Source organism: Sporothrix schenckii (assembly GCF_000961545.1).
Source record: "Sporothrix schenckii 1099-18 chromosome Unknown Cont41, whole genome shotgun sequence".
Lineage (NCBI taxonomy): Eukaryota > Fungi > Ascomycota > Sordariomycetes > Ophiostomatales > Ophiostomataceae > Sporothrix > Sporothrix schenckii.
Window position 1 is genome coordinate 862,404 of NW_015971142.1, and position 27,128 is coordinate 889,531.

Genomic DNA, 27,128 nt, shown 5'->3' on the forward strand with positions numbered 1-27,128 from the left:
AAGAGCAGATACGCCTGCCTGGTTTGGTATACGCAAAGTGCGTCCGCCATATGTGCGTTGTATCTTTTACTCTCCTTCTCTCCCCAAAACGACGCTCTCCTTATCACATTCTCCCTCTGTCGTCTCTTTTCACGTGCATGCATCCATTTATACTTGAACACGCGTCGCCTCGCCCTGGCGGTCGCCTCTGGTGGTCTGCTGCTACGTTCCATATGCGCAGGGCCTGGTCCGTTTGCAGGCACAGCCTCTGTTCCTGTGCCTGTTCTGGAAGAATATCGCGGGAGTTTGCACAGGTAAAAGTCGGCCGACGCGGCTCACTGTGCCGCTGTCGATCGGTATGATTTTATAACATACTGCGTATACCTATGTTACATACCACATATACCACGTACCACTATGATTCTCGCCTAAGCACGCAAATGAAGCGTCTTCGGAAATGCACTTTCGCCGAGCCTCGTTTTCCGCTTGGCACCGTTTCTTCCAATTGTTCCTGTGTCTAGGTCTACGACGTGCTTCCGATGATCTTCTTGGCTCCGCCTTTTTCCCGAGTGGATGATTTGGGTCCATCTGGGATCTGGAGCCATCTCCCGTTCAATGGAGTTGTGCCTATTTAACAGACTCTATTCTAATGTTTTAATCCGTATTGCTGAACATTTCAAGAAACATAAAAGCTTTTTTTTTTTTGAAAATAGAATTAAAAATTAAAAGTTAAAAAGCAGAAAATAATCATAACATTTTTTATTTCAAGCATTCTCACAAGAATAAAAGTGCCTAATCATGTTACAATACGTTTGCTTTGCTCCAAGATGTACCTCTTTTTTGCCCAGCAATTCTACCAACGTGTTCTTTTCTCAACGCCAACTCCAAAGCCCAAACACTCCGTTCGTCTTGGCAAACAGCATGGCCAGGCCCAGACGGGGGCTGCGACGACACTGCGCAACATAAATAAATGCGAATAAATTGTGTAGAATCTCGCCAGGAGGCAGGGGCAGACACAAACAACCGTTTTGCGAGTCTTGGCAAGGCTTGTTTTGCAGCCCTTTCACTGTTGGTGTGGTAGTATGGGTGGGCGGTCGAACACGGCAGAGGTTTCGATATTGGGAGAGAGTTGGGAGAGAGCGGTTTTGGGCTGTCCGAAAATCTTTCCGCAGGTTACGCAGATGACGGTTGTTTATATTGCGTCATTCAGCCGATTCCTTTTTTTTATTATTCTGTCCCTTTGGAGATATTGATAGAGATATTGATAGTTTTGGCAGGTTGAAGTGGCATCCGCAAGAGCAACTGAACAAACGGAATTGAAAACGGACATTGAAAACGGATCTCAATGCCATGAGAGCGTTCCTGAGCAATTATCCAAAGAGGCTACAAGGGTCCTTTGCAGGGGGAGAGACAAACAGTATCTCATAAGACAAAATCAAGATATATCTAACAGGCAATTATACGAATAATATTAATCAAGATCTGTAAAGCACCATGAGAAAACTACTGTCTGGTTTGGAATCGCTCGGCTCCGCGGCTCTGGCGACTGCCCACTGCCACTTTTCGTCGTGCCATTGCAGAGTATATATCTTAGCTGTCGGTGCAGTCTATCATATTACTGTGTCCCTGTCGCCTCTCCTTCTTTTCCCTCCTTTTCTCCTTCTCCTTTTTCTCTCTCTCCTTTCTCTTCCTTCTCCCTCCTTGTCTTCCAGGCTCGCCGTTACAACCATCACCAACTCTCGCCATGTATGCCAAGCAGCTCCTCGCGGCCCTTTTCGTGGCCGGCGTGCGCGCCGAAGCCGCGGCGCAGTGCACGTCAGACCTACAGATTGACAACTTTGCCAACTTTGCCAGCCTGAGCAACAGCCTGAACCAACCGGCGAGTGGTGCGTATTGCGGAAAAAGAAAAATACAAAATAGACAAAAAAAAAAAAAAAAACACAATAGAAAAAAACACCTCCCCTAACACACACAGATGACCAGAGCATGGCGTCCATCGCGGCGTCCGGCGGCATCCTGCAGTTCACGCCCAGGGACGCCAACTCGTACTTTTACGAGACGTTCCCGTGCCAGAAGGCGCAGTCGTCGGGGTACGGCGGCCTGCAGTTCACGCTGACATACCCGGCGGGCACGGACTTTACGCTCGAGCTGCAGACGGTGCCGGCGGCGTCGGGGGGCTGCAGCTCGTCCAACTACACGAGCGAGTGGTTTGAGATTTCGGGCCTGACGGGGACGCAGCAGGTGGTGACGCTGGACCTGGGCGTCTACGAGGCGTCGAACCTGGACGCGATTACGGGGCTGGTGTTTGCCAGCTTCAGCAAGGTTGGGGCCTACACGCTGAGCGATCTCAAGTTTGTGTGCCGCAACCTTGAGGCGCGGGCGGTCCAAGGTGAGTCGGGGGGGGGAGAGGGGGTTGGTTTCGAGGCCATACTTTTGTACCCGGTGTTCGTACGGACAAGACGTCTAACTATTCTAGAGCCACCCGATTTGAAGCCTAGTTCTGCACAGGCGCCGGCGACGCCCTCCGTCCAGGACGTGCCCGGGCTCTTTGACAGGAGCCGCACGGCGTCGCCGGTGGACGGGCCGTCCACGTTTGTTTCTCGTGTTTTGTCGCAGTCTGTTTCGCTTGTTTCGCCTGTTCCCGTTTCGTCTCCTTCTCGTGTCTCCTATGCCGCCCTCACATACCCTGCGGCGGCCTCTTCAACAGCGGCCGCCGTGCCCCCCAACGCGCACCGGCTTGAACGGCTTCGCCGGGCCGGCGCGGACGACAACCGCAGCCCTGCCCACCCCCACACCTCCAAGATCCCCCAAACCACCATCATCCCCATCGCCACGACAACGCGCAGGCCCGTGATCAGCTCGACCACGTACCGGCCCAAGCCGACGTCGGCCGACTCGTGCACCGACCTGCTGATCGACGACTGGGAGTCGCAGTCGCGGCTGACGTTCCTGTACTACAACTCCATGTACCAGCCGTCGAGCGACGACGGCACGATGAAGTCGATTGTGGTCAACAACGACAACACGGTGTCGATCACGCCGGTCAACACGGACTCGTACCTGTACAGCCAGATGCCGTGCGTGGACACGGTGGACGCGTACGGCGGCGTGTCGCTCCGGATCAAGGCGGCGCGCGGCACGCAGTTCTCGGTGCAGATGTCGTCGGTCGACGTGTGCGGCAGCGGAAACTACACGCAGCAGCAGACGCTGTCGACGGCCGACCTGGGCTGGACGTTTGACGGCAGCCTGCGCGCGTACTCGTTCCCGCTCAGCAAGTTTGGCCGTGTCGACCCCGCCAAGGTGTCCATGATCTACTTCTCGTCCCTGACGGCGCCCATCACGCTGGGGCCGATGGCGTTTTACTGCGGCACGCGCGTGTCCGAGTTCCCGGCGCCGGCGCACCCCGTCAACCCGCAGTCGCAGTACTCGGTGCCGGCGCCGGCGGAGACGGGGTCCGCGCACACGTCGCTGCTGATTGACCACTTTGGCAACGAGGACAGCAACGCGCTCGGCCAGTGGCACGGCTGCGACGAGGACTGCGTGACGTCGGTCATCCAGGCCAACACGGTGCGGCTGCAGACCAACGACTCGGACCTCGCGTGGTACTCGTCGCTGGCCGACAAGTGCGCGGACATCACGGCGTTCAAGGACGCGTACCTGCACATTCCGTACAGCGGCAGCAACAAGTTCTCCATCTCGCTGCAGCAGGCCAACGCGGACTGCAACCCGGACGCGGCGCCGTACCCGGAGACGTGGGACTCGCTCGAGGCCAGCCGGTACGCGACGGACACGGACATCTACATCCCCATCGCGCACTTCAACGTGGACCTGAGCCGGGTCACGACGTTCGCCTTCAAGGGCTTCTACACGCTCGCGCCGACGACACTCAAGCGCATCGAGATCGTGCCGTCGGTGCCGGCGGACGTGACGATCCCCAACAAGCTGCCGTCGGGCAACCTCGTGTTTGCGTGCAAGCGGCCCAACTCGTTTGCGTTTGCCATTGACGACGGCGACCCGGCGCTCGCGCAGCAGGTCGTCGAGATTGTCAAGTCGGAGAACATCAACGTCACCTTCTTCACCGTCGGCCTGCCGCTCGAGGACCCGTCGACGAACCTGTCGACCGTCTACCTCGACATGCAGGCGCGCGGCCACCAGATTGCGCTGCACTCGTTTACGCACCCCAAGATGGAGGGGCTCGCCGACTACGCGGCCATCGACTGGGAGTACAACAACGACATCGCCGCCGTCTCCAAGACGTTCAACGGCATGCACACGCCCTACTTCCGGCCGCCGTTTGGCACCGAGGGCGCGCGCATGCGCCAGCGGCTGGCGCTCGCGCTCAACGTGACGGACCCCTACATTGTCATGTGGAGCGTCGACGTCGAGGACTGGCTCTGGGGCCTGTCGTCGACGCCCGAGAAGCAGCTCGACGCCTTCAAGCGCGACCTAGGCAACGGCGGCAACCTCGTCGTCATGCACTACCTGTACCCCAACACCGTCAAGTACCTGCGCCAGTTTATCCAGCTGGCCAAGGCCACGGGCAAGCAGCTCATGCGGGTGGACCAGTGCATGATGGATCCGCGGGCGCCTCCATTGTAGGCGATGGTGAAAGCAAAAGAATCTCAATCATAAGCAAAAACAAACAAAAATAAAAACAAACATCAAAGGATGGCGGTGGGGCACCTTCAACTTGGGATCCGAGCATAGCGTATTGGCATCACTCACATGGTAAGAGAGGACAAACTCATAGGACAGAGAGACGAGGGGAGGCGAGGGGAGGGAAAAAAGAAAACAAAGAACGAGAAGAGAGCAGGATAAGTGAAAGAGACGAGACAAAGACTAGAGAAAACACCACGGCCCAGCATAAAAAGTCCTTTTCCACCCTCTGCACTTAACTTGCTTTCTTTCTAGAGCTGTTCGTCCATTTCGGTTGGAAAACAGTCTCGACTTTCTTTCTTGCTTTCCTCGTTGTCGTTTTTATTCCTTCACCCTTCTTTCCTTCCTTTGCCCCCTTTACTATAGGTTTTTCAATTTAATTCCTGACTGCAATACATTTTACATACATGGAACAAAATCAAATGCATGGCAATCCTGCCGGCATCACAACTCGCCGCCATGAAACACGATCCCTGACTTATACGGACGAGACATGGGCGCGCACACTAAAAGCTGACAGCTCCCCGTCCGTTGACAAATTAAGTATTGGGTCTAGACCCCTAGCTCGTCCGTTTACGTTCTCACTCAGCACCATCCGTATAGTCTCAAAGCCGGCAGCGTCGTGGTCGTTTTGCGAGATGGTGTGCCACAACGGCAACAATGGCATGCTCGTGCAGCCGTCGCGCTCCACGCAGCCAATCGTCGGTCACTGATTTGCGATGGCCACTGCAAGTCGCATGTCGCCCAGACAGACGGAAAGGGTGGTATTTGAGTTTCGTTATCTGCAAATGCCTTTGAGGGGCCGCCACGCGATGACGGCATTCTCGACAAAGATGGCAAGCGTTGATGTATAAGAGGTTGTCGTCCCGCATTCGACGACGTAGACAGCAATCTCATGCCGTAGCCCCAAGACCACTTGCACACATTTGCTCTCCTCACGTACAAGGCACCCAGCAAAAGCCACCGTACCACACACAACCACCTGAACACCCCGTCACGATGCCTCTTTCTGACGATCCCAAGACCAACGAGTCCGCCAAGGACATCCTCGGCGTCTTCAAGGACCTCGCCGGCGGGCCCAAACCAGGCTTCCGGCCAGCTCACGCCAAGGGCCTGCTGGTGCAGGGCACGTTTGTCCCGACGCCCGCCGCCGCGTCTCTGTCGCGTGCACCGCACTTTACCAACGCCGCCGGCACGCCCGTGCTGGTGCGCTTCTCCTCGTCGTCGGGCCACCCGACGCTGCCCGACTCCGACCCCAACGGCAACCCCCGCGCCATTGCCCTGCGCTTTGTGCTCGCCGAAACGCCCCGCCGCAAACACACGGACATCATCGGCCACAGCGTGCCCTTTTTCCCCGCCGCGACGCCCGACGAGGCGCTCGCCTTTTTCCGTGCCGTCAAGGGCGCCGGCACCGACCCCGACACGCTGACCAAGCACATTGCCGCGCACCCGGCCGCCCAGGCGTTTCTGGCCGCGCCCAAGCCGACGCCCACGGCCTTTGCGCACGAGGCCTTCTACGCCCTCCATGCTTTCAAGTTTACCAATGCCGACGGCAAGGCGACGTACGTGCGCTACCGGATCGTGCCGGTGGCGGGCCACAAGACGCTGGACGCCGACGCGGCCAAGGCGCAGCCGGCCGACTTTTTGTACGACGGTGTGCGGGCGCAGCTGGCGCAAGGCTCCGGCCACACGATCGAGTACGACCTCGTGGCCCAGGTCGCCCAGGACGGCGATGTGACCGACGACAGCTCGGTGCACTGGCCCGAGGAGGGGCCCGACGCGCGCCAGCTCGTCACCCTGGGCCGCGTGACCCTGGACCGGCTGTACGGCGGCGGCGGCGGCGGCGACGAGGCGGCGGAGCAAAAGTACTTGATTTTCGACCCGGTGCCGCGCGTGGACGGCGTCGAGGCGTCGGCGGACCCGTTGATTGACTTGCGGGCGGCCGTGTACATTATCAGCGGCAAGGAGCGTCGGGCGGCGTAGGAGGGTTGGCGACTCGGGAGTAGACACAAGGACAGCCGACGATACGTCGCGGGTAATACATACTCCGAAAACAATATACAATATCCTCCACATTTGTTTGGACTCTTTTCTCGGCCGATCGTACCTATCTTGCGCCCCGTTCTGACGTACGGCCGGCTTGGCAAAGGATCTGGAACACATCACAAGGAAGACAGGAAATAGAGCGAGTGGTAGTGAGAGTGGACAGTGGCAGCGTACAGAGATACAAAACACAAGGAAAACAAGACAAGACAAGGAAAGCAAGAAAAGACAAGGAAAACAAGGAAATACAAAGCTGAGTCAAACAAGTTAGCAGCTGGTGAGCACAAGTCGTTCTCTTTCCATTCACTGTTGCACGTCACTTGGGTTTCTTGTGCTCAGTGGTCATGTTGTGGCTTGTTGTTAGACTCAACCTATGCTGTAGACATCAACCGCTTTCTGAATCAAAAGAAACACGTGAGGACAACAACAGACGGCAACCGGACACGCGAGAGGACCAAACCCGGCCGATTCTTAGTCTTGCTTCTGTGCCACGGACATCAGCCCACGTATCAAAAGAGCTCCCTTTGATGGATGCTGTCCTGCATCTCGACAAGAAACAGGACGATGCGGCACAGAAATGACGACAGAGGATCCCTCCTCAACACAGAACGATGCCACAAGACGGCATCTGGAGCCGACTTCGGCTATCAGAGCGACGAACGGAGCCAATGAGATAATAGGAAGGAAGATAAAACGTTGCTCGACATGCCTTGTCCTCCCTCAACCACTCTCACTCTCAACAAAGGTGACAGCTGCAAACAGCGGCTCGTCAATATAACCTACAGATCCAACAAGAACACAGCCTTGTGCCACGATGTGATTACATCTGTGTCCTTGTAAGATAGAGGGTGGGCTACGTTGTACATACGGTGGAAAGAGTGCAGTGGGTGGCATTTTCCACGTCGTTTTGGCATTATTTGCTCTTCTCTCACAGTTCCCGGTCCACAACCTTCGCATTCCCTCCCCTACATACAACATACACTGCCAGCAGATCTAGCGATGGCGTGCTACAAAATGACAGGTTCCTTTGAAGAAGATAATCTCCCGTCTGTCGAATTGGCGACAAAAAAAGACAAGGCGAGGAAGATGGAAAATACGGAAATATGGGAGCCTGCAGTCTACATGTCTAGTCACAAAGCAGAAAGACGACATCGGACAAGAACCGATATGGCGCACGAATAAAAGGAGTATTGGAAAAGAGCCGTTGGGATGCGCGCAAATGACGTCTGCCTAATGCATGCAACCTTTACACGGTCTCTGTGTTGGGCCGCTTGCTACCATTGCATTTTCCTAAACGGGACAAGTCACAGAGACGAGAAGACCACTTGACAGAATACGTCGAAGTGTACTTGTACGAAACTGAAAATTGAAAATTGAAAAAAGATAAAAGAAAAAAAAAAAAGAAAAAGACAGAATAAGAGCCATGGTCGCTTCCACCGTCATTCCAAATTCGGGAGAAAGACCAACAGACTGTTACGAGCTGGGGTCCACTACTGGATGGGAGCGACGAGCAACCTTTCCAAAGCTGTCATCTGCCAACAGGAAAGCCAACTGCATAGCCAATGCCAGGGCCTGCCGTCACAGAGAGATCCTGTCGAATGGGAAGAGGTAAACGCGCGCGACGAAGAGAAACCAACCCAGACGGGACAGACGACGTCCCGCGGAAAGGGTGAGAGATAAAAGAAGAGTAAAACAAGAAGCACGGCAGACCGTAGCCTGTGCGACCTGGCCATGCCCTCCCTTTCCCTCTTGCCCACGTCGTTGGTGTAACACCTACCATTGGCCTACTTGTTGAGCCTGGTTGCTCAATGAGCACTGGACACTGAGCACGACTGGTGCGTGGAGAAGAGAATGGATGGGGAGACAGAAGGACGAGGAGACGAAAAAGGTGAGGGACGAAACCTGACCACGAACGGCCATATAAATGCACCCTTGCCACATTGCCTCATGCACGAAGCATCGTCTCTTTTCCTCCCAGGAGAGCCCTCGGCAGCTTTCCCGAGAAACCGGCTGCCATACGCGTTGCACATATTTTATACCAGCTGCGGAGTCATACATACCACATCGACCTCTGGTCTGCCCTCGTCTGGCCATGGCTTCGGCTAGGCCTCCGAGGGGAAAGTCGGTTTATACCGGGCAAGGGCAGGGCAACGACCGGAGCCGTCTCCGCTACACTCCTGCGGGCCGAAATAGCACGCAGAGTGCCAACCGCCGCTATCCATCGCCCGACAGGCGGCCACGGCTCCGCAGCAGAGGTGCCAGTCCACCTCGTCGCTATCGGCCAGCGTCGCATACGCGACAAGACGACTCTGACACATATCGTCGTCGTCGACCCCCGAGTGTCGCTCTTGAACGCGGTCGCGCGAGAGGCCGCGAGCCTCGGCAACCGCCCGAAAGACGCAACAACAATGTCCAGCGCGGTGCATCAAACACCCTGAAAGGCGTGTCCTCTTTCCTGCAGCGCCTCGGCATCATTGACGACGATCCATTTGCTGAAAGCGTGGGAGACAAGTACGAATACGACTTCCAACGGCGACCGCCGCACCATCACATCCAGCAGCATCGCCGCCACCACCACCACAGAGACTCCTCGCCAGACAGATGCTCGCCTGTTTCTGCGCCTTCGCCTTACAGTCGTAGAGATGCGTCGCCGCTTTCAGACCACGATTCTGCTGTTGGGGTGGTGTCAAAACACGACGACGTTCGTGGCCGTGGCCGTGGCCGTGGTCGTGACCGTGAGTATGACCGCGATCGAGACCTGAGCCGCGACAGTTACAGCGACCGTTATGGCGACCGTTATGGCGACCGTTACGGGCACGATCGACACGACAGTGATCATCACCGTCGCCCCAGCCAGAGGACATATCCCTCCCGCGCGCGCTCTGCGGCCGGCCGCAACGACGATCGTAGTCCCAACCGGTCCCACCACCGGTCGCTCAAACGCGGCCCGCCGTCCTCGTCGTCCACTTCGTCGTCCGCTTCGGCATCCACGGCGTCTTCCACGACATCTTCCGCAGCGTCGTCATCGTCCACGCTGTCGTCATCCGCCTTGTCGTCGACGCGGTCGACCCGCGCGGAGCCGTCCATGCCCTCCTCCAAATGGGAGTCCGCTGCGCGCAACGCCTTGCGTGCGGGCACCATGGCCGCCCTGACCAATCACGGCGCTCCCGGCAGCTGGTTCGGCGACAAGGGCTCGCGCGTGGCGACGGCGGCACTGGGCGCGGCGCTGGTGGACACGTACATGGGCCACCGGCATCCAGAGAGCCTGAACGGCGTCCGACACATGGCGATGCGGCAGGCTGCCGAGTATGCAATCAACAGCATTGTGGCGGAGCCGATCCTGGAGCGAGCCGCACGGCGGAAGATGAGTCGGCGATCGGGAGGAGGGCGAGGATGAAAGAAAGAGGCCGAAGACAGAAAAAAAACCGATATAGAGGACAGGAAAACGGCAGAAACGTAAACACAAGCAAAGTAAGCAACGACGATAGACGAAGCCATGATTCATGTGTAGACACAGTATCAGTACAATTTTGTAGAAATATTCGATAGATGGAAGATAAAATATAAACTTGACAGAAAACAATCGTGGAAAATGTGAAAAGTAAACAAGTCTATGTGGGAAGCTCTGTGACGCAAGAAAGCTTAAGGCACTAAAAACTGCCACAGGCGCTAAAGACGCTGTATTTGGGTATCGTTTGTAAGATAATTCTACGGACTAGGGAGCATTCACTGAAACTAGGCCCGACTACTGCTCGCCCCACAGCTGCACGTGACGCTATCGATAACACGCAGGGTACGCTGGGCAGGGACCATCGGAGTCTGAGATGCATCACGATCCTGGACGACGAACAGGGCCCTTTCTGCACGACACCCTCACGCCGTACAACCACGCCAGCCGACTTGTTCCCATTGTCGTCATTTGACATCGCTCGTCCATACTTCAAAACCGATCACCGTCTTCGTCGTCCGTTACACCCTGGCCTCGCTCCACCTCTGTCAATCCGTCGCCCAATCCGACTTCATTCTTCATCGCCCCCTACGACGTCAGTCCCTACCCACGAACCAGGACTCCACGGCAATACTGGCTCCTACCGTTCTCTATACCGCCTCGATACCCGCATCCTCGCTCTCCGGCCCCCTCTCCCTCCACTCATGCCGCCTTCCGACAATGTCCCTCCGCTATCCGAGTCGATACAGTCGCTGCCCCCGGCAGCTTCTTCCCTAAGAATGCCCAAAATTCGCCAGACGTCCATGGGTCCGCTGGGTCACGCCGGTGCCGGCGGCAGCGATCTTCCCATCCGCGCCCGGCCATTGCCACTGTCTCAGTCCGAAGCCAGCTTGCCCGTCCGCCGCAGCACGCCCAACTCCGCTGCAGCCTCGCTCTATGCCTCGACCCTGACGCCGCCCGGATCGCGGTCAATGTCGCCCGTCGGTGGCGTCCGCGCCGGATCTCCCGCCAGCCGCACCCTGTCCATGACGTCCAATGCGAGCATCGCCACCACCGCCTCTGCCTCCTCTGCCACCACCATCACTGCCCCCTCTTCACAACGCCCATCTTCCTCTTCCTCGGCCGCCGCCGCCGCCACGCCCGGCGCCGCCTACACGCGCTCCCTCCTCGACCTGCCCGCCGCCGAGAACCCGGGCGACCCGCTCAACCTCGTCCTCAAGGCCTTTGTCCCCCACGTCGCTGTATACTCGTCGAGCGACACCGACGCGCTCGCCCGCGAAAAGGGCTTCCCCAACGGCCTCTGGGAGCTGCTGCGGCCCTTTGGCGAGCGCGTCGCGGGCCGCGTACATGTGCGCGACAGCAACGGCGCGCCGCGGCCCTGGGACGACTTTTCTGTGCGCTTCACCAAGTTTGGCGACAACATCGAGGCACCCGAGTCGGCCCAGGGCATCATTCAGCCGCCGACGAGCCCGCCGCCCCAGCTGGTCAACGACAAGCGCTTTCTCCGCCGCCAGCGCGGGAGCAGCAGCGTGAGCCATGCTGGCACGGCCAGCAGTAGTGCCAATGGTGGGCGCAGCCGGGCGGGCACCGCCGACGCGCGGAGCAATGCGACGGCTGCGCGCATCCCGATTGTCGAAGCCATCGTCGACAAACACCTCACCTACGCAGAGAGTGCCTTTTCCGGCCTGCCGCCACCACCGCCCACACCCGGCCAGGGCCCGCCACCACAGCAGCAGCAGCAGCAGCAGCAACAGCAGCAACAGCAGTACGACGTTGATGGCACATCTCCCTACTACGCGCTGTACCTCCGGCGCATGCTGTCGGGCCTGCCTGTCGCCTGCCACGAGACGTTTGCGCACCCCGTGGCCTGCGTCATTGCCATCAGCTCGCGCAATCCGGCCCCCATCCAGACCTTCCAGGAGCTGTACCGCGACATCAGCCAGGGCGACCCACGGCTGCCGCCGTGGGTCGACGGCGACTTTTTACGATACTATGTGCTCGTGCACGACGAGGAGAACGGCGACATTGTGCAGTCCATGGCGCTCTTTGAGAAAATGAAGCGCAGCCTGGGCCTGCACTGCCATCTGCTGCGCCTGCGCAGCACCCAGAGCGCTGAAACAGATGACGACAGTCTGCTGCTGCCGCGCAGCGACTGGATGACAGCCGTCGAAGAGTACGCCGACCTTGTGCGCAGCGAAGCCTTTGACGAGGGTGACGACGCAGCGAGTGAAGCGGAGGGCGGCGCGGGCGAGGGCGAGGGAGAGCTGGCAGGTGGTAGCGCGGCGGCCGACGATGACATTGTCGACGACCCGACCACGCGGTACATTTTCGAGTCCGACGCCACGGCCATTCGCACCTTTGTGCGCGAAATGGTCACCCAGTCCATCCTGCCCACGATGGAGCGCAGCGTGTCCCTGTGGAACGACCAGGTCGCGTCCAAGCGCAAGGGCCTGAGCGGCCGCTTCATGAGCCTGTCGAAACGCTGGGCCGGCTTCGGCAGCAGCAACAGCAGCAACAGCAGCAACGGCGGCGGCCGCGGCGACAGCGGCTCGTCCAACTACGACGCCGCGCGCGGCTACTACGGCGCCGAGGCCAGCGAGGCCATCCTGCGCAAGCTCGCCGACTACGCCTTTATGCTGCGCGACTGGAAACTCGCCATGTCCACCTACGACATTCTGCGCACCGACTACACCAACGACAAGGCCTGGAAATACCACGCCGCCGCCAACGAGATGTGCGCCCTGTCGCTGCTCATCATGCCGCCCAGCCTGTCCTCCCGCACCAAGCTCGACTCCATCAGCAGCATGCTCGAGCAGGCCTTTTACTCGTACCACACCCGCTGCGGCAGCGCCTACGGCGCCACCCGTGTTGTGACTCTGTCCCTGGAGCTGCAGCGCCTGCGCGGCGGCGCCTTTGTCGACGAGGCCGTGCGCTGGGGCATGCGGCTGCTGGACGCCCGCCTCGTCGGCCACGTCGGCGACCCGCTTCTGCGGGAGCGCATGGCCGTCTGCTGCGCCACGCGCGCCGGCCGTGGCTCTCTGGGCTGGGGCACCTGGCGCCGCAAGTCGGCCTTTTGGAGCGTCCTGGCCGCCGAGGCCTGGGTCGCCCAGGCCAAGTACATCCAGGCCCAGCGCTGCCTCAACGAGGCCCGCCGCATGTACTCCATGCTGCAGAGCGACGACGGCATCAACGGCTTTGCCCGGGCCCGCGACTATATGGCCGGCCTGCAGCAGCAGCTCAAGCACGGCCTGCTGGTCGCCGGTGAGGCTGCGGCCGCTGCGGTCGCGGAGCATGCAACGGAGGCGGGTGCAGACGTCGACCTGGCCGCATCCACAACCACCGCCGCCTCGGCGAGCTCAGCAGCAGGTGGCGACGAACCGGCGGATATGGCGGCAGCAGACCCCGAGACAGAAGTCGACGTCGAGGAGGTGCAGCTCGCCGCGGACGAGACCAGTCTCAAGAACGCCCGGCGCCGCTCCCGCCGGGACAGCCTGCTGGGAGGCAGCGGTGCAGGTCAGGCAGGGCTGGAGTCGGCACCACTACGGACGAGACGACTGTCGGCCGCGGCCGAGCACGAGGACGATGACGGCCAGGACGAGTCCGGGTTTGGGCAAGTGTAAGGTTTGAAACGAGTGGCAACAAGCAGGAGTGGGAGGGGGCACAGACACGAATAACGCGAATTTTGTTACACACTACACAGTGAAAGAGCATGGGACCTGGCGTTCGTCTTACCATTTGCCTCGCTGTTTCTCTAGATATCATGATCTGCCACGAAAATAATAGATTCAATATGCCTCGTGACGTATCAACTTTTATTACTATGAGTGTACTGAAAATCTCTTTTGAGCCCTGTGACGTAAAACGTCTCACAAACAATAAGATAGGGAACGGGAACGAGACAAATTGTTGCACAACTCCGTCGAGTGAGAAAAAAACATCTCCAACAGGTACAGAATACAAGCCACATATGATTGCGGGTGAGTGGGAAAGCTCGTCCGTACTCCCGCCCTATTTGCATTTATCTATGCTCGAACATTGAATCAATGATTGTCTATTTCCGCCAATGTAGCTACAGATCTCATCTTATCTCTTATATCTTCTTTAGGCACACGGTAAAGAGGAAGCTGCAAGAAGGAGCCATTTCCGCGGTCGAGATAACATCCACTCATTGCTTTTGGCGTTAGGTGACACCGAGGCCGCTGAAAGGTTTTCTTTTTGGCTGCATACTGGCTATGGAACTCCACCACACTGACACAGCATCTAAGCCTATTGGCGAGATAAGCTGAGCCATCCGTTCCACACCTTTGAGTATACACTTGCTTTGTGAGTGGCTTCAACGTGGCTACCGTTCTTTCCAGTCGTTGATCGGGTCGACCGTTCTTGCTCGTTCTGGATCCGGACTCGGCCGCTACCGACAAGTAACCGGCAAGAGCAACCGACGAGTCAAAAGGAAAGCAAAGGGTCTGGAAAGAGCCATAAGTAGCTTCCTCGTCGCTCCCTCTCGAGACATTTCCAAACATCTTCTCAACGGCAAGCACAACTCTCAGACCTCGCCTATATCCAAGGGACTCTCACACCAACTCGACCTTACCATTGTCTCTCCACATAGACAGTCCCTATGTCTGCTATCCAGATCTCGCCCCTCAAGCCCGCTGAAGGCTCAAAAGTGAGGTTTGGTGCGGTCGTCTCCAATGTCGATATCGAGAACCTCACGGGTGAGTAGAATGCAGAGAGCGTGAAGGAGCACAGCTCTTCGTGTTACAAAAGAAAATGCTTTCCATTTGTCTTGTCTGCTGGGCAACCATCGTCGGGCAACACCTTGGGAGAATACCCGTGAAATCGGTAACCTCCCGGTAAGATATTTATTCTCCTATTTGGCGGCACTGTCTGCAAAAGCACGATCGGCTGACACATGTTCTTCATTCGGTACAGACGCCGACTTTGACATCATCCGGGAAGCCCTGTTCACGAACCAGGTGCTCGTTTTCCCCAACCAGAGCCATGTTTCGCCGAAGAAGCAGTTCGAGCTCACTCAGCGCTTCGACCCGGCTGGTGAATCGTATGGACACGGCAAGACGCTTGATGCCAAAAAGTCCGTCCTACACCCGGACCTCAAGACCATCCCGCACCAGCCGCAGGTCCAGGTCATTGGCAACGGCCTCGTGCCCGAGTACGAGGGCCTGACCAACATCCAGCTGCGCCACCCGCACCACCGGACCTTCCATGCCTCCGTCATCTCCGACGAGGAGGATCTGGACTGCACCCGCTTCTATCGCTGGCATATTGACGCAGCTCTCTACGGCCTGGCCCCACCCGTTGCCACGACGCTGCTCGCCGTCAAAGTCCCCAGCGGTCGTCGCCAGACCTGCCGCTACGACGATGGCACGGGCGACGTGCTCGACGTGCCCCTGGGTACCACAGCCTTTGCCTCGGGCGAGACCATGTTTGAGCTGCTCAGTCCCGAGGACCAGGAGTTTGCCCGCACCACCCGTGTCGAGTACGCCGCCCATCCCTACATCTGGATGAGCGGCGCCAAGTCGCGCTCCAACGGCCTGGGCATGGTGTCCGAGGGCAAGGAGCTGACGGAGGCGGAGCTGCCGCCCATTGAGCAGGACAAGATCCAGATCCTGCCCTTGTGCTGGCGCAACCCGGTGACGGGCAAGCTCGCCCTGCAGGTGCATCCTAGCGCCGTGCGCCGCCTGCACCTGGCCAACGGCACCGTCATGGACGACCTCGCCGAGGTCCGCGAGACGATCTACCGTCTGCAGCGCCCGGGTATTGCACCGGAGCTCATCTACCCGCACGACTGGCAGGAGGGTGACTTTGTGCTGTTTCACAACCGTGGCCTGATCCACTCAGTTGTGGGCGCGTTTGCACCGGAGGAGGTGCGCCTCTTCCGCCAGTGCAACATTGCCGCCAGTCACCTGCCCGAGGGTCCGGCAACTGTTGTTGCAGCTGCCTAGATGGACGGTATTCGTCGAGGAATCTTTTGTCTTTGGCTCTGCCTCGATCGTTTAGCCTTGGCGCATTTTTGTTTTCTGCTGTTGGGGTACTATGTTTGCTTTTCATGGAATTGTTCTCTATACCTTTGTTTCATAGTCATAGATGTTAACACATAGATGGAAATTATAGAAATTTTTTGCTCGACTCCCTTTTATAATACCAGTGTCGTGCATGCTCATAACGTATGCCTGAATTTCATCGCTGTCATAAACTCTTTCCAAGACATCCTATCTAATATCGAAATCCCAAGGCTTGTTGTGTAATTACCAGGCCAATTAAAGGTCAATAGCTGTACTGTCATCAGTCGGCCCATTGTCTCTTGTTGCTTGTGCATCTGACCCGTCCAGCTCTGCTTGCTTCCCTGGTTGTAATGATGATACGTTACTTCCTGCGTTTGTATCAACAGTACTAAGAACATTAGAAGTTTGCTGTTCCTCGCGCGGCGGTGTCTCCGCAATTATTGGCTCCGAGGCCGCTTCGGGCCCGGCCTCTTTCGTTTCTGCCTTGTCTTCTTCCTTGTCCGCGTTTTCCTGTGATTTTAATCGGGATTTTCGTGCGTTGGCAATCAAGTCCTGGAAGGACGTGCTGTGTTTCGCCGACCACGCGGCCCCATCAAATTCCTTGTCCTTAATCTGGGCCGCCTGCTGGGTGGCAGCCGCGACAGTCCGTGACGTCAGGGTCGCACCGCGGCCACCTAGCATGCTAGCGGTGAGGCCACCACCCGCGCCGCCTCCGCCGACTGTGCGCTCCCAAATGTCCATGTCGTTCAAAAGGTCTGCCTTGCGCTTCGGCCGCGCCGAGTCGCAGTTGGCGTTCCAGATGGTCGTCCACTCCTTGTGCCGGCGCTCCAGCAGCTGGCGGGAGCCCGACGTCACGAGACCGAGAGCTGCCATTTTCTTGCGCAGAGCGCCGTCGTTGAGCAGCGAGTAGCTGACGGACGGCAACCGTTCTGGTGGTGGTGCAGGCGCAGAGGCTGCGGAGAAAGGATGAAAGGAGGACGAGGAGGAGGACGACGGGGCGTCTCGTTGTCGTATCCTCGAATACGAAGAGGGTTGTCCGGAGAATGTAGACGGTTTTGGCTTTTGCGGCGAGCTGCCGCAGGACGAGTCGAGGTGGCCGTTGATCAGTGTCATCTTCATGCGCCGTTGGCAAATAGGACAGGCAACAAGGCCGTCGTCTAGAGAAAAAAGGAAGACATTAGTAAAGATTGTGCGGCGTAGTAGAGAGACCCATTGCCAGATTCATGCAGGGCCACACACCTGGCTCATAGTCCATATCGCCACTGTCGCGGCTGTTGCTGTCGCTGTCCGGCACCTCCACCTGCACCTCATCCTGCGCAATGGTTGTTACAGCTTCGGCAGCCTTTGTCTTGCTTAACCGAGCTGAAGTCCGCGTCCGTTTTGCCGGTGGCGTCTGCTGGCTGCCACTTGGTTGTGATGCAGTTGCCTCGTCCGTTCCCTTCCGTTTCGACTGTGGAGGTGTCGGTGACTTGGCACGTGGTAGCGGTTTCTGTGCCACTTCGAGCGTGGCCGGTCGTGCCTTGCAGAAAGCGTCAACGGCCTCACGCAGCGCCCAGTTCCCGCGCAGCTTGGACTCTTGGTCCGTCATACGGCACAGCGGACACTTGCCGTCGACCGACAGGCACCGCCGGATGCAGAGCGAGCAAAACGTGTGGTTGCAGGACGTTATCATGGGCGAGTTGTAAAAGTCTTTGCACACATGGCAGCGCAGCGCCTGCTCAACGGGCATCAGACATGACAGCGTCGTCGTGAGCCAGTCGGTCGAGTCGGCGACATCGCTGCTGTCGCGGGGATCCATCGAGGCGAATTGGGCAGGGGGACGACTGGCGCCTGGTTTTTGATCTGCGGAGGTTTAAGGATTGAAGGCCATGCGTCGGCCGAAAGGTAGATGATGTACAATGTCCCTGTTGCGCTCTCCGTCGTCAGGTTGAGAGGCTGAGGCTTCACGACATTCAAATGTTAACGCATAAAGTGGCGGGCGCGACGCGTCGGATTTGGCAAGCAGCCTCGTAGCCTCCCTGAAAAGAAAATTTGCAGGGGTCTTGCAGCCTGGTGTAGGCGCATTTCCAGTGAACGCCAGCCGCTTCCTCTGCAATAGCCACTTAAATTCACGTGACCACGCGACGCCAATTGCTTCGACGTGGAGGGGTGCATATCGCGACTCTTGCATCTGCACTCGACTGAACGCTCTCGTACCCAGGACACCCGCAACGCCGCATTTACGTCATATAGCAGCCATGGCCTCACCAAACGAATTTCTCGCCGAGGAGGTTCTTGTTGAGAAGAAAGTGGTAAGTACAGAACAACACATCATGGCTGTTCCTAGCTGTATAAGAAACAAAGCTGACGCGCCAAGATCACATATCGCTACCTAAGCAGAGCTCTGAAGATTCACGTCAATGTTGCAAAGAAGTTTGTGAACGCCTATGATGCTGCCATATACGTCTGTTCAGATGCTGACAAGCTATTTCAGAGCACTCTTTGACTTCCACGCAGCACAGAACGCCAAAAAGGCTGGTTCCTTGCATGCGACCTACCTGCTCTATGGTGCAAAGTCTTTAGCCGATGCAAGCCATGCACGGAACGGTGGCCTTGGTGAAGAAGACATTGACATGGAGGACGACCTGCCGGACTACCTGCAGTCTGAGGCGGTCCCTACGAGCGTGATAACTCTCGTGGCCGAGGAGAACCTGGAGAGTATGGCCGTCTTCTCGGAAGTCGAACTCTAGCGGAGGTGTTCGTGCTAACGGCTCTTACTACCCAAACAGGTGCACTTTCACAATACGAGTCGCTTCGCTCCATTCATGTGTACAGTTTGTCGCCTCAGCCGATGAGTGTACGTAGTCGCACTGCTTGCATTTCATCACGGTCGCCTCCTCTGCGACGCTACTGATGTTGTTACTGACATCGTCACAGGATCTTCAACTGCTCGCAGATACTACCCGCCAGCTTCGTGAACTTCGCGGGGCTGCGGCGCCAGAAGACTCTCCCAAGACGTTTGGTACAATCCCCAACTCCCACGTGAGGCGCCGCCAGCGTAAAGGCCAAGCACCCATTGCGGCTGCTGCTGCTGCATCTTCTGCGTCTACGCCCGCGGCCACACCAACTTCCGTATTTTCAAAGGCGTCCAAGACCGAAAATGCGCCCGGGCCCAACTCCATCTGGAACAAGGTGAACGCCGCAAAGGACGATACGAAGCCGGACGCTGCGGCCTCCAAATCCGCAGCAGACAGCGCCACGCCCGAACCCAAAGATGCGAAGAAGCCCATTGCCGCCGCGTCGTCGTCCGCGGCCGCTCCACCGGCTCTAAAGAGAGCGGGTTCGTCAGGTGGGCCTGGAGGCATCATGCAAGCGTTTGCCAAGGGTGCCAGTGCCGCCAAGCCGAAGAAAAAGGAGACCGCGCCCGTCGTCAAGAAGCCTGCTGAGGAAGACGCGTCGATGGCCATGTCTGACGACGGTGGTGATGACGGCGACGACGAAGACATCATTCCCAAGGCACAACAAGTTGTGGGTGGAAAATCCCGCCAGGAGCGGCAGGAAGAGCTGCGCAAGATGATGGAGGATGACGACGATGACGATGGTGACGATGCTGAAGACGAGAAGGACGAAGACGAGCGGGAGGACACGCCCATGGAAGACGTGGAGGAGGACAAGCCCACCGAGGCGGCAGAGGCCCCCAAAGACGACGGCCCTAGCGAGGTCGTCATCGCCAGCGCGGGCGACGGACGTCGGCGCGGCAAGCGGCGCGTGGTGCGTAAGAAGATGATTGAAGATAAGGACGGCTACTTGGGTAAGTTTCCAATGCCGCGTTTGCTCCGGGTCCACGCTGCTTTGCTAACATTTTCCAGTCACTATCCAAGAGCCCGGCTGGGAGTCGTTCTCTGAAGACGAGGCACCCGCCAAGGCGGCACCAGTCTCTTCCACTCCCTCTTCGTCTGCACCAAAAGCAAAGAAACCGGCACCGAAGACCGGCCAGGGCAGCATCATGTCGTTCTTTGGAAAGAAGTAACAGGAGAACAGGAGGAGACGTAAAAAATGTAGGGCTGTACATTTTATTTGCACATTGTTGGGAACCTGGCTGATACATCCTATGTAATGAATGCGTTGCTTTGCTTTGATAGTGGGCAAACACAGATAGTAAACATGACTATCAATATGAGATGAACATGGAAACGAAACAATAGCCGTGTGGCGGCGGTCACTGAAGGGATGATTTTGACAGGGGGCCGGTGTTTTCGGTAGTGGCCGCAGTTGCTCTTTAGGGCGGCCGGTAAGCTCCCTTGTCACACAATCAGTGATACTAACTCGTTGTGACAACCAGTCTCTGTGACGGTGTAGGGGTACAATGCGCTTAACCGTTTTAGCAGTCTCAGCGTCTTCAGGGTCAGCTAGCGCACGAGCACCGATGTTACAGTGAGCAGCCACATCACGATCCGCTCTTTGTTGTGCGTCGGGGGAGCCCAGCGACACAGACGGACATTTTGCCGCTGCCGACAACATCGATGGATACTTCCTCGCTCTTCTCTACCTTTTCGCTCCCCTTTCCTTCATTCTCCCGACACCGTTTCTCGGCACCTCCTCTCGCTCTTTTTCTCTAACATTCAAAGGCTCCTTGATCGGCGGCCGTCTTCAATTCGATCCTCGCCATGGCGTCTCGATTCCTGGCTTCGATCGCACTGGCGCTGCTCGTGCAACAGTCGTCCGGCCAAATCGACCAGTCGGTCCTCGAACTCAATGCATGCCCCGACTACGTCCTCTACTCGACCTACCCACAGTAAGTTATTTAGAGCATCGGCTGTTAGTTTGCGACTGCTATTGTCACTTTGTGTTTGCTGCAAAGCTAACCGTCGTTTTCTTCAGCCGACCACTCACCAAGGGTCCCCTCGCCCTGCCATTCCAACGACCACACAAGAACTGCCGGACCTTCCACTCGAACGCCATCGAGTCCGTCATTAGCGATGTGACTTCGCGCATGAAGGACGTCGACATGGCCCGTCTCTTTGAAAACACCTTCCCCTCGACCACAGACACCACAGTCAAGTTCCACACCAACGGCACCGACGGCAAGGTCTCCGAAGCGGTGCGGGCCAAGATCAAGGCAGCGTCGGGGGGCGCATACGACGATGGCAAGTGGGAGGGCGCCCAGTCCTTTGTCATCACCGGTGACATTATTGCCGAGTGGCTGCGCGACTCCACCAACCAGTTGTCGCCGTACCAGCCCCTGGCCAAGACCGACCCTGCTGTGTACAACCTCATCCTCGGTGCCATCAACACGCAGTCTGAATATGTGATTGAGAGCCCATACTGCAACGCCTTCCAGCCGCCGCCTATTTCTGGTCTGCGGCCCAGCCACAACGGCCAGGACGACAAGGTGCACCCGGCCTTTGAGCCGTCGTTCGTCTTTGAGTGCAAGTACGAGCTCGACAGCCTGGCGCACTTTCTGGCCCTGGGCAACGATTTTCACGACCACACGGGCTCCACCGACTACCTGAACCGGCGCTGGTACCGGGCCCTGGCCACTGTGCTGCGTGTGCTCGACCAGCAGTCTCTGTCGACGTTTGATCCGGTGACGAACCACTATCGGCGCAACGAGTACACCTTCCAGCGCCAGACAGACACTGGCACGGAGACCCTGAACCTGGCCGGCATTGGCAACCCGCTCAACAACGGCACGGGTCTGATCCGCTCGGCTTTCCGACCCAGCGACGATTCTACGATCCTAGGCTTCTTTGTCCCGGCCAACGCCATGATGGCCGTCGAGCTAAAGCGCACAGCGGCTGTGCTGGCGAAAATTAAGGGCAAGGAGGCACTTGCCAAGGCAGTCGCTTCGTGGAGCCAGGAAATCACCAACGGCGTGTGGGAACATGGCGTCGTGAAGCACCGCGAGTTCGGAGACGTTTTTGCGTACGAGGTCGACGGCTACGGTTCGCACATCATGATGGATGATGCCAACTACCCGTCTCTTCTGGCACTGCCGCTGATGGGCTTTCTTCCGGCGTCTGACCCGACGTACCAGAACACGCGGCGCATGCTGCTGAGCAAGCAGTCGAACCCGTACTACCTCAAGGGCCGCGACTTCAAGGGCATTGGCGGCCCGCACATTGGACTGCAGAATGCCTGGCCCATGAGTCTGTTGATCCAGGCACAGACATCCGATGACGATGCTGAGATCCAGGAGTGTCTCAACATGGTCCTCAAGTCGGCCCCGTTGGGTCTGATTCACGAGAGCGTGGACGTCAACTACATCACCTCCTACACACGGAGTTGGTTTGCATGTAAGCAGTCTGTTTCATATTCATACATTACGTGCCAAAAATACTGACAACTTCGATAGGGGCCAACGGCGTGTTTGCCGAGACCATCCTGGACTTGGCCAAGCGGAAGCCGCACCTCATTTTCAAGGCGCCGGCCGAGGCATACGAGATATAAATGATGGGATAACCAGCGTGTATTTTTAGTTTCTTGTCTTTTGACTTGCGGCGTTTTTCTTCGTGATACACATGTTATATGACGGCGTTCAGGTCACAGAGGCCACAGCACAGCAGTAGCTTACCCGAATGAATAAAACAGGAGGGTTTTGAAAACAAACATTCAAAAAGAAGTTGGTGAGCTATTTGCAAGTGATGGTACCTTGGCTCGCGCTCTATGCAATGGTGCACCTACAATAGAAAATCAAATCACAGCAAGCGAAGGCTTCCGTCTCAGCACCGGAAGTACCGGCGCTCGATCCACCGCTCCTCGATATCCTCCACCAGGTGGCACACGACGACCGAGATCGCCGGGAAGCAGCTCGTCAGCCGCTGCAGGCCCATCCGCCCGGCGGAGTACGTCGCCAACACAATGCGTTCCGGCACCACGCCGTGGTCCAGCAGCACCTGCACCGCCATCAGCGCCGAGCCGCCCGACGACATCTGCGCGTCCAGCAGCAGCACTGTGGCGTGTGTGTCAATGTCGCGCGCCAGTTTCTGGTACCGCAGCTCTGGCTCGCCCGTGCGCACGTTTGTCTCGATCAGGATGTGGCCCAGTCGGCAGTCAGGGATGACGCGTTGTAGGCCCGTCTTGAGGGCCGAGCCACCTCGCTCCAACACAACCGCACTGACAATACCATCGGACTTTAGGCCTTGGTAGGAGTTGCCCTGGGGCGTCTCGACGACGGCAGGAGCAAAGGTGGCATTGTTCAAGGCACTGGTGGTATGTTAGCGGGCGTTCAATAGCCAAGGCACTGGTTCCCCCACAATTACGTACAGCTCGATGAGAAGGGCCGAGAGGCGGTCAAAGTAAAAGATAAAGTCCTCACTGGCGGTCTCAACATCATGGATGATGGTGTTCATGCCTCGCAGCTGTGGCGTCGGAGGCAGAAACACAATTCGGTCTGACAGCGACGTCATCTTAGCCTCCCGCTGCAACCTTGTCAGGGTGGCCTGGTGCTCTTTTGATTTTTCGCGAAGCTTCTGCTGGATATACTGTACAACCGTGGCTTTTGTGTGTCAGATGGCGTCCCTGCAGACATTTCAGTGGTATGGAATGCACATACTGATGGCAACCTTGTTCATGATGCCACGCGGCACAATAATGTCGGCAACCTTTCGTTGCGGGTCGACGTACTAAAGACCATCAGCTACAACACACTCATATACTTTCTAGCAGTACAAGTAACTCACCTTGACAAAGTTGGGCTTCACAAACGCGAGCCACTGCTTGATGATGCCCTGGACATCACGGCCACGTTCGTTCACATCACGGATGACTGTCATCAGGACGGTTAGGAAACTGTTACGCAGCACACGTCACGTACACAACACGCCCAGGTCGGGATATATCGTCCATACTGCGCCTTGAAAGACACACATCGGCGTCCTCGTCACAAAAGATCTTGCATATGGTCAGCCACAATTTGCTCGTCGAAGTTAAAACTGCATGGTAAACAAACAATGTACCTTCATGTCCATCATGTCCAGAATTCTCTGGTCATGCAGCGCCAAAATACCCTCGAGAATGACGACATGAGGCGAGTATATGGATGTTGTTCCCTTGAGGCGTTTGTGTTCGGTGAACGAGTATTGTGGTATCTCGGCTCGCCGTCTGTTGATTCATAAGTATGTTCGTTCGACACACAAAATGCAAACACCATGAAGGCAACGCAACGTACCCAGCTTTCAAGTCTTTGAGAACATGCAATAACGCGTCGAAGTCAATAGCCTTGATTCCTGTTAGATGTTTTATTTGACCACCAGTACCAGGACTTCTTTGTATGAAGACCCTACCTCCGGCGAGTCAAAATCAAACTCGTTCAAAAATGCCTTGCGGGACGACTCAGGGTCCAGACTCTTGTAAAACGAATCCTTTAAAACGTTGTTAGATTTTTCAATTCTCCAAAAAGTGGAAACCAAAACCAGACTCAATCGCTCGGTTCTTACCATCGACACAATCACCACCCATGGCAGGTTCAACTGGCTCACGATGCTCCTCGCAATACTCGACTTGCCAGAACCAGAGCTACCGGCAATGCCAATAATGCTGAGGTCAGACCATGGCGGAGCATAGCGAGCCTTGCTAACGATCGCCTTGGGTGTCGAGGTCATCGTGCACTGTCAAATGAGACGACTGCCTTGGCACGTGCGGTATTGAGACTCAGAAACGGATCAGAATCGACGGTCGCCGAATGTCGATGTTTGCTGACCACTCGTCTTTGATTCCAGGCAAATAGAGCTCGGTGCTGGTGTCCTGTCTTATAGTCACAGGACTTCATAAATGAAAATGTCCTTCAATATGAAGCGATGTGACAGAAAGTGCATTCTCACGGAGGCAATGTCGAAGCCTCGCCGACTGCTCTCACCTCTGCACTCGAACTCTGCCTTGAGCCGCTGCCACGCCCCCCAACGTCCACTAAAGATTAGCACCGACAGCACAGTGACCTGCCAGAGCTTTCTCGTGTGATGATTGGCTGGTGTAGAGCTGACCCGCCGCCCACTCAGCGCCGAAAGGAAAGAAGCGCCCCGCTTTTCTGCTCTCCTTCCTGCCCTTTTCTTCCTTTTCTGCTGCTCTTGCCCGCGTTGCTATTTTTTCTCTCGTGCGTCGTCCACATCCGACCTATTTAACCTTGTAATTTTCTTCTCTCAATACAACTTCTTCCTCCTTTTGTCTTCTTTCGTCGCCCACCGCCCCAAAAGCAGTGCTCTGCCACTCCTCCCGGTTTTTGGTGTCGGTGACTCGAGGAACAAGGAGTGGTTTGACTCGGGGATCGCAACACCCGCCACCCAATGCACATTCCACGAGACTCGCACGCTTAACTGTCGCTGTCGAGCTCTCTTGCAGCCTTTGCAGCCTCTTCTCTCCATCGTCTACCTCGTCGTCCTCCCCAGTTTTGTCTCCACCGAAGAAATTTCTTCTCAGTTTCTCTCGTACCTCACACCGACTCGAGATGGTACGCGTCTATCCCTCGCAGTCGTCGCAAGGACATCGTCCCGTCGCCGCCGCATCAAGCTAACGTCCTCCGCAGGCGTCCACATCATCGACAGCTACACCAGCGAAGATGAGCTTCCAGAGCCGGGTCAACGCGGTGAAGACTCCTAAGAGGTGTGTATAAAGTACCTCTTCCAACACCTCATCCTACGCAAATCCCCCCCTCCCCTGGCAAAATGATGATGCAAAATATAATGGGAATCTCTCTGAGTAATTACTATGCGGAGTAACATATTACTTTGTCCAAGCGGTCTGATATTGCCAACGTCTCATTCTTCACTGTCTACTCTCTTCACGACGCGTCTCGCGCGGCTGGTTGGCTGAGCCTGTTGCTAACAATGTTACAGTGACATCAATGCGTTGATTCTGGACTACCTCACCATGGAGGGCTACCCTCAAGCCGCTGCAAACTTTTCCAAAGAGGCGAACTTACCACCGCAGCAGGACAAGTCATTTGTCCACGCGAGGCAGCAGATCCGGAGTGCCATCCATAATGGCAAGATCGATGAGGCAATCACCCTTCTCAACCACTTCAACCCAGAGGTAAGCATTGGACAATCGTCTTACACACCCGCCCTTTATAGTTGTCTTGTTCCCTCCGTCTCGCTATGATTATAAACCGTTTCATGCACCACTCATAGGCCTCGTGCCACTGATGAGTAACAAACCACACTGAAAATTATGAGCGACCGATATTGCAACCCTGTTATTTAACCTTCCGAGCTTTCATGCCTTCGTTCGCGGAAATCGTCCTTAGCTAACAGATTATTATTCAGATTCTGGATCAAGATCCGCCCCTTCACTTTGCTTTGCTGCGTCTGCAGTTGGTCGAGCGCATTCGTCAGGCGAATAGCAGCGGCAACGACTTCGCGCCGGTCGTGAAGTTTGCCCAGGACCAGCTCGCGCCTCGTGCGTCCACGAAGAAGGAATTCCTCGAGGACCTTGAGGAGACCATGGTCATGCTCTTCTTCACCCCAGACAAGATGCCGGCGGCACAGCAGAGGCTGTTGTCGCCTGATCTGCGTGAGGAGGTTGCCGACAAAGTCAACAAGGCCATCCTATTCCACCACAGCAAACGCCGTGAAGCCGCCATCCGCCAAATCGTCAGGATGCGCGCTTGGGCTGAGAACGTGGCCCGTGAGAAAAAGCTGGATGTGCCTGATATCATTGATCTTGGTCTCAACGCTACTGCGGACAACCGGTTCCACGACCACGAACACGAGGCTATGATCACCACGTAGTGGCCCTATACCCCTGGGTATTTTTTTTCTTTCTTTTTTCATTGTTTCTATGTTTGTCTTAGTATGTTTATATTGACTGGCTGTCAATATGCGGAGTTGTATGGGCTGGTTGTTTTGCCAACTTTCATCGGCGTTCACAATATCGGTTTGAGCAAGGGGTGTATTTTATCGTGTATTGTGTTTTTGAGCGGGCATTTGATATTATCGGTTCTGAGCATGACGGCATAGCATCGTCTACTCTAGCAGTTACTTATTTTCTGGCTTTCTTATTGGGTC

The 27,128-nt window shown here is 56.6% G+C and overlaps 9 protein-coding genes across 9 annotated transcripts; 7 read left to right on the forward strand and 2 right to left on the reverse strand.

Moving 5' to 3' along the window:
* Window positions 1–1,723: 1,723 nt before the first annotated feature.
* On the forward strand, window positions 1,724–4,578 carry SPSK_07002 (uncharacterized protein; the record flags this gene model as incomplete). Its single annotated transcript, XM_016733672.1, has 2 exons — window positions 1,724–1,865; window positions 1,955–4,578. 2 exons carry the CDS (start codon window positions 1,724–1,726, stop codon window positions 4,576–4,578), a joined length of 2,766 nt encoding a protein of 921 aa, XP_016590581.1.
* Window positions 4,579–5,634: 1,056 nt separating this feature from the next.
* On the forward strand, window positions 5,635–6,618 carry SPSK_07775 (catalase; the record flags this gene model as incomplete). Its single annotated transcript, XM_016734431.1, has 1 exon — window positions 5,635–6,618. One exon carries the CDS (start codon window positions 5,635–5,637, stop codon window positions 6,616–6,618), a length of 984 nt encoding a protein of 327 aa, XP_016590582.1.
* A 2,152-nt stretch (window positions 6,619–8,770) lies between these two features.
* SPSK_07576 (uncharacterized protein) lies at window positions 8,771–10,075 on the forward strand (the record flags this gene model as incomplete). The annotated part of the gene is made up of 1 exon (XM_016734235.1): window positions 8,771–10,075. One exon carries the CDS (start codon window positions 8,771–8,773, stop codon window positions 10,073–10,075), a length of 1,305 nt encoding a protein of 434 aa, XP_016590583.1.
* A 755-nt stretch (window positions 10,076–10,830) lies between these two features.
* Window positions 10,831–13,746, forward strand: SPSK_06996 (uncharacterized protein; the record flags this gene model as incomplete). The annotated part of the gene is made up of 1 exon (XM_016733666.1): window positions 10,831–13,746. The coding sequence occupies one exon, from the start codon at window positions 10,831–10,833 to the stop codon at window positions 13,744–13,746; it is 2,916 nt and encodes a 971-aa protein (XP_016590584.1).
* Window positions 13,747–14,744: 998 nt separating this feature from the next.
* Window positions 14,745–16,089, forward strand: SPSK_07553 (uncharacterized protein; the record flags this gene model as incomplete). The annotated part of the gene is made up of 2 exons (XM_016734213.1): window positions 14,745–14,841; window positions 15,059–16,089. The coding sequence occupies 2 exons, from the start codon at window positions 14,745–14,747 to the stop codon at window positions 16,087–16,089; spliced, it is 1,128 nt and encodes a 375-aa protein (XP_016590585.1).
* Window positions 16,090–16,404: 315 nt separating this feature from the next.
* SPSK_07447 (E3 ubiquitin-protein ligase RAD18) lies at window positions 16,405–17,947 on the reverse strand (the record flags this gene model as incomplete). Its single annotated transcript, XM_016734109.1, has 2 exons — window positions 16,405–17,306; window positions 17,389–17,947. The coding sequence occupies 2 exons, from the start codon at window positions 17,945–17,947 to the stop codon at window positions 16,405–16,407; spliced, it is 1,461 nt and encodes a 486-aa protein (XP_016590586.1).
* Window positions 17,948–18,386: 439 nt separating this feature from the next.
* SPSK_06885 (uncharacterized protein) lies at window positions 18,387–22,578 on the forward strand (the record flags this gene model as incomplete). Its single annotated transcript, XM_016733557.1, has 10 exons — window positions 18,387–18,440; window positions 18,506–18,561; window positions 18,623–18,846; window positions 18,918–18,985; window positions 19,066–19,939; window positions 19,998–20,154; window positions 20,412–20,419; window positions 20,571–20,923; window positions 20,990–22,424; window positions 22,484–22,578. The coding sequence occupies 10 exons, from the start codon at window positions 18,387–18,389 to the stop codon at window positions 22,576–22,578; spliced, it is 3,324 nt and encodes a 1,107-aa protein (XP_016590587.1).
* A 272-nt stretch (window positions 22,579–22,850) lies between these two features.
* SPSK_07266 (uridine kinase) lies at window positions 22,851–24,731 on the reverse strand (the record flags this gene model as incomplete). The annotated part of the gene is made up of 9 exons (XM_016733930.1): window positions 22,851–23,334; window positions 23,395–23,626; window positions 23,684–23,753; window positions 23,811–23,896; window positions 23,979–24,021; window positions 24,087–24,231; window positions 24,299–24,348; window positions 24,414–24,491; window positions 24,567–24,731. The coding sequence occupies 9 exons, from the start codon at window positions 24,729–24,731 to the stop codon at window positions 22,851–22,853; spliced, it is 1,353 nt and encodes a 450-aa protein (XP_016590588.1).
* An 839-nt stretch (window positions 24,732–25,570) lies between these two features.
* Window positions 25,571–26,852, forward strand: SPSK_07592 (CTLH domain-containing protein; the record flags this gene model as incomplete). Its single annotated transcript, XM_016734251.1, has 4 exons — window positions 25,571–25,573; window positions 25,649–25,725; window positions 25,959–26,154; window positions 26,388–26,852. The coding sequence occupies 4 exons, from the start codon at window positions 25,571–25,573 to the stop codon at window positions 26,850–26,852; spliced, it is 741 nt and encodes a 246-aa protein (XP_016590589.1).
* Between the last annotated feature and the right edge of the window lie 276 nt (window positions 26,853–27,128).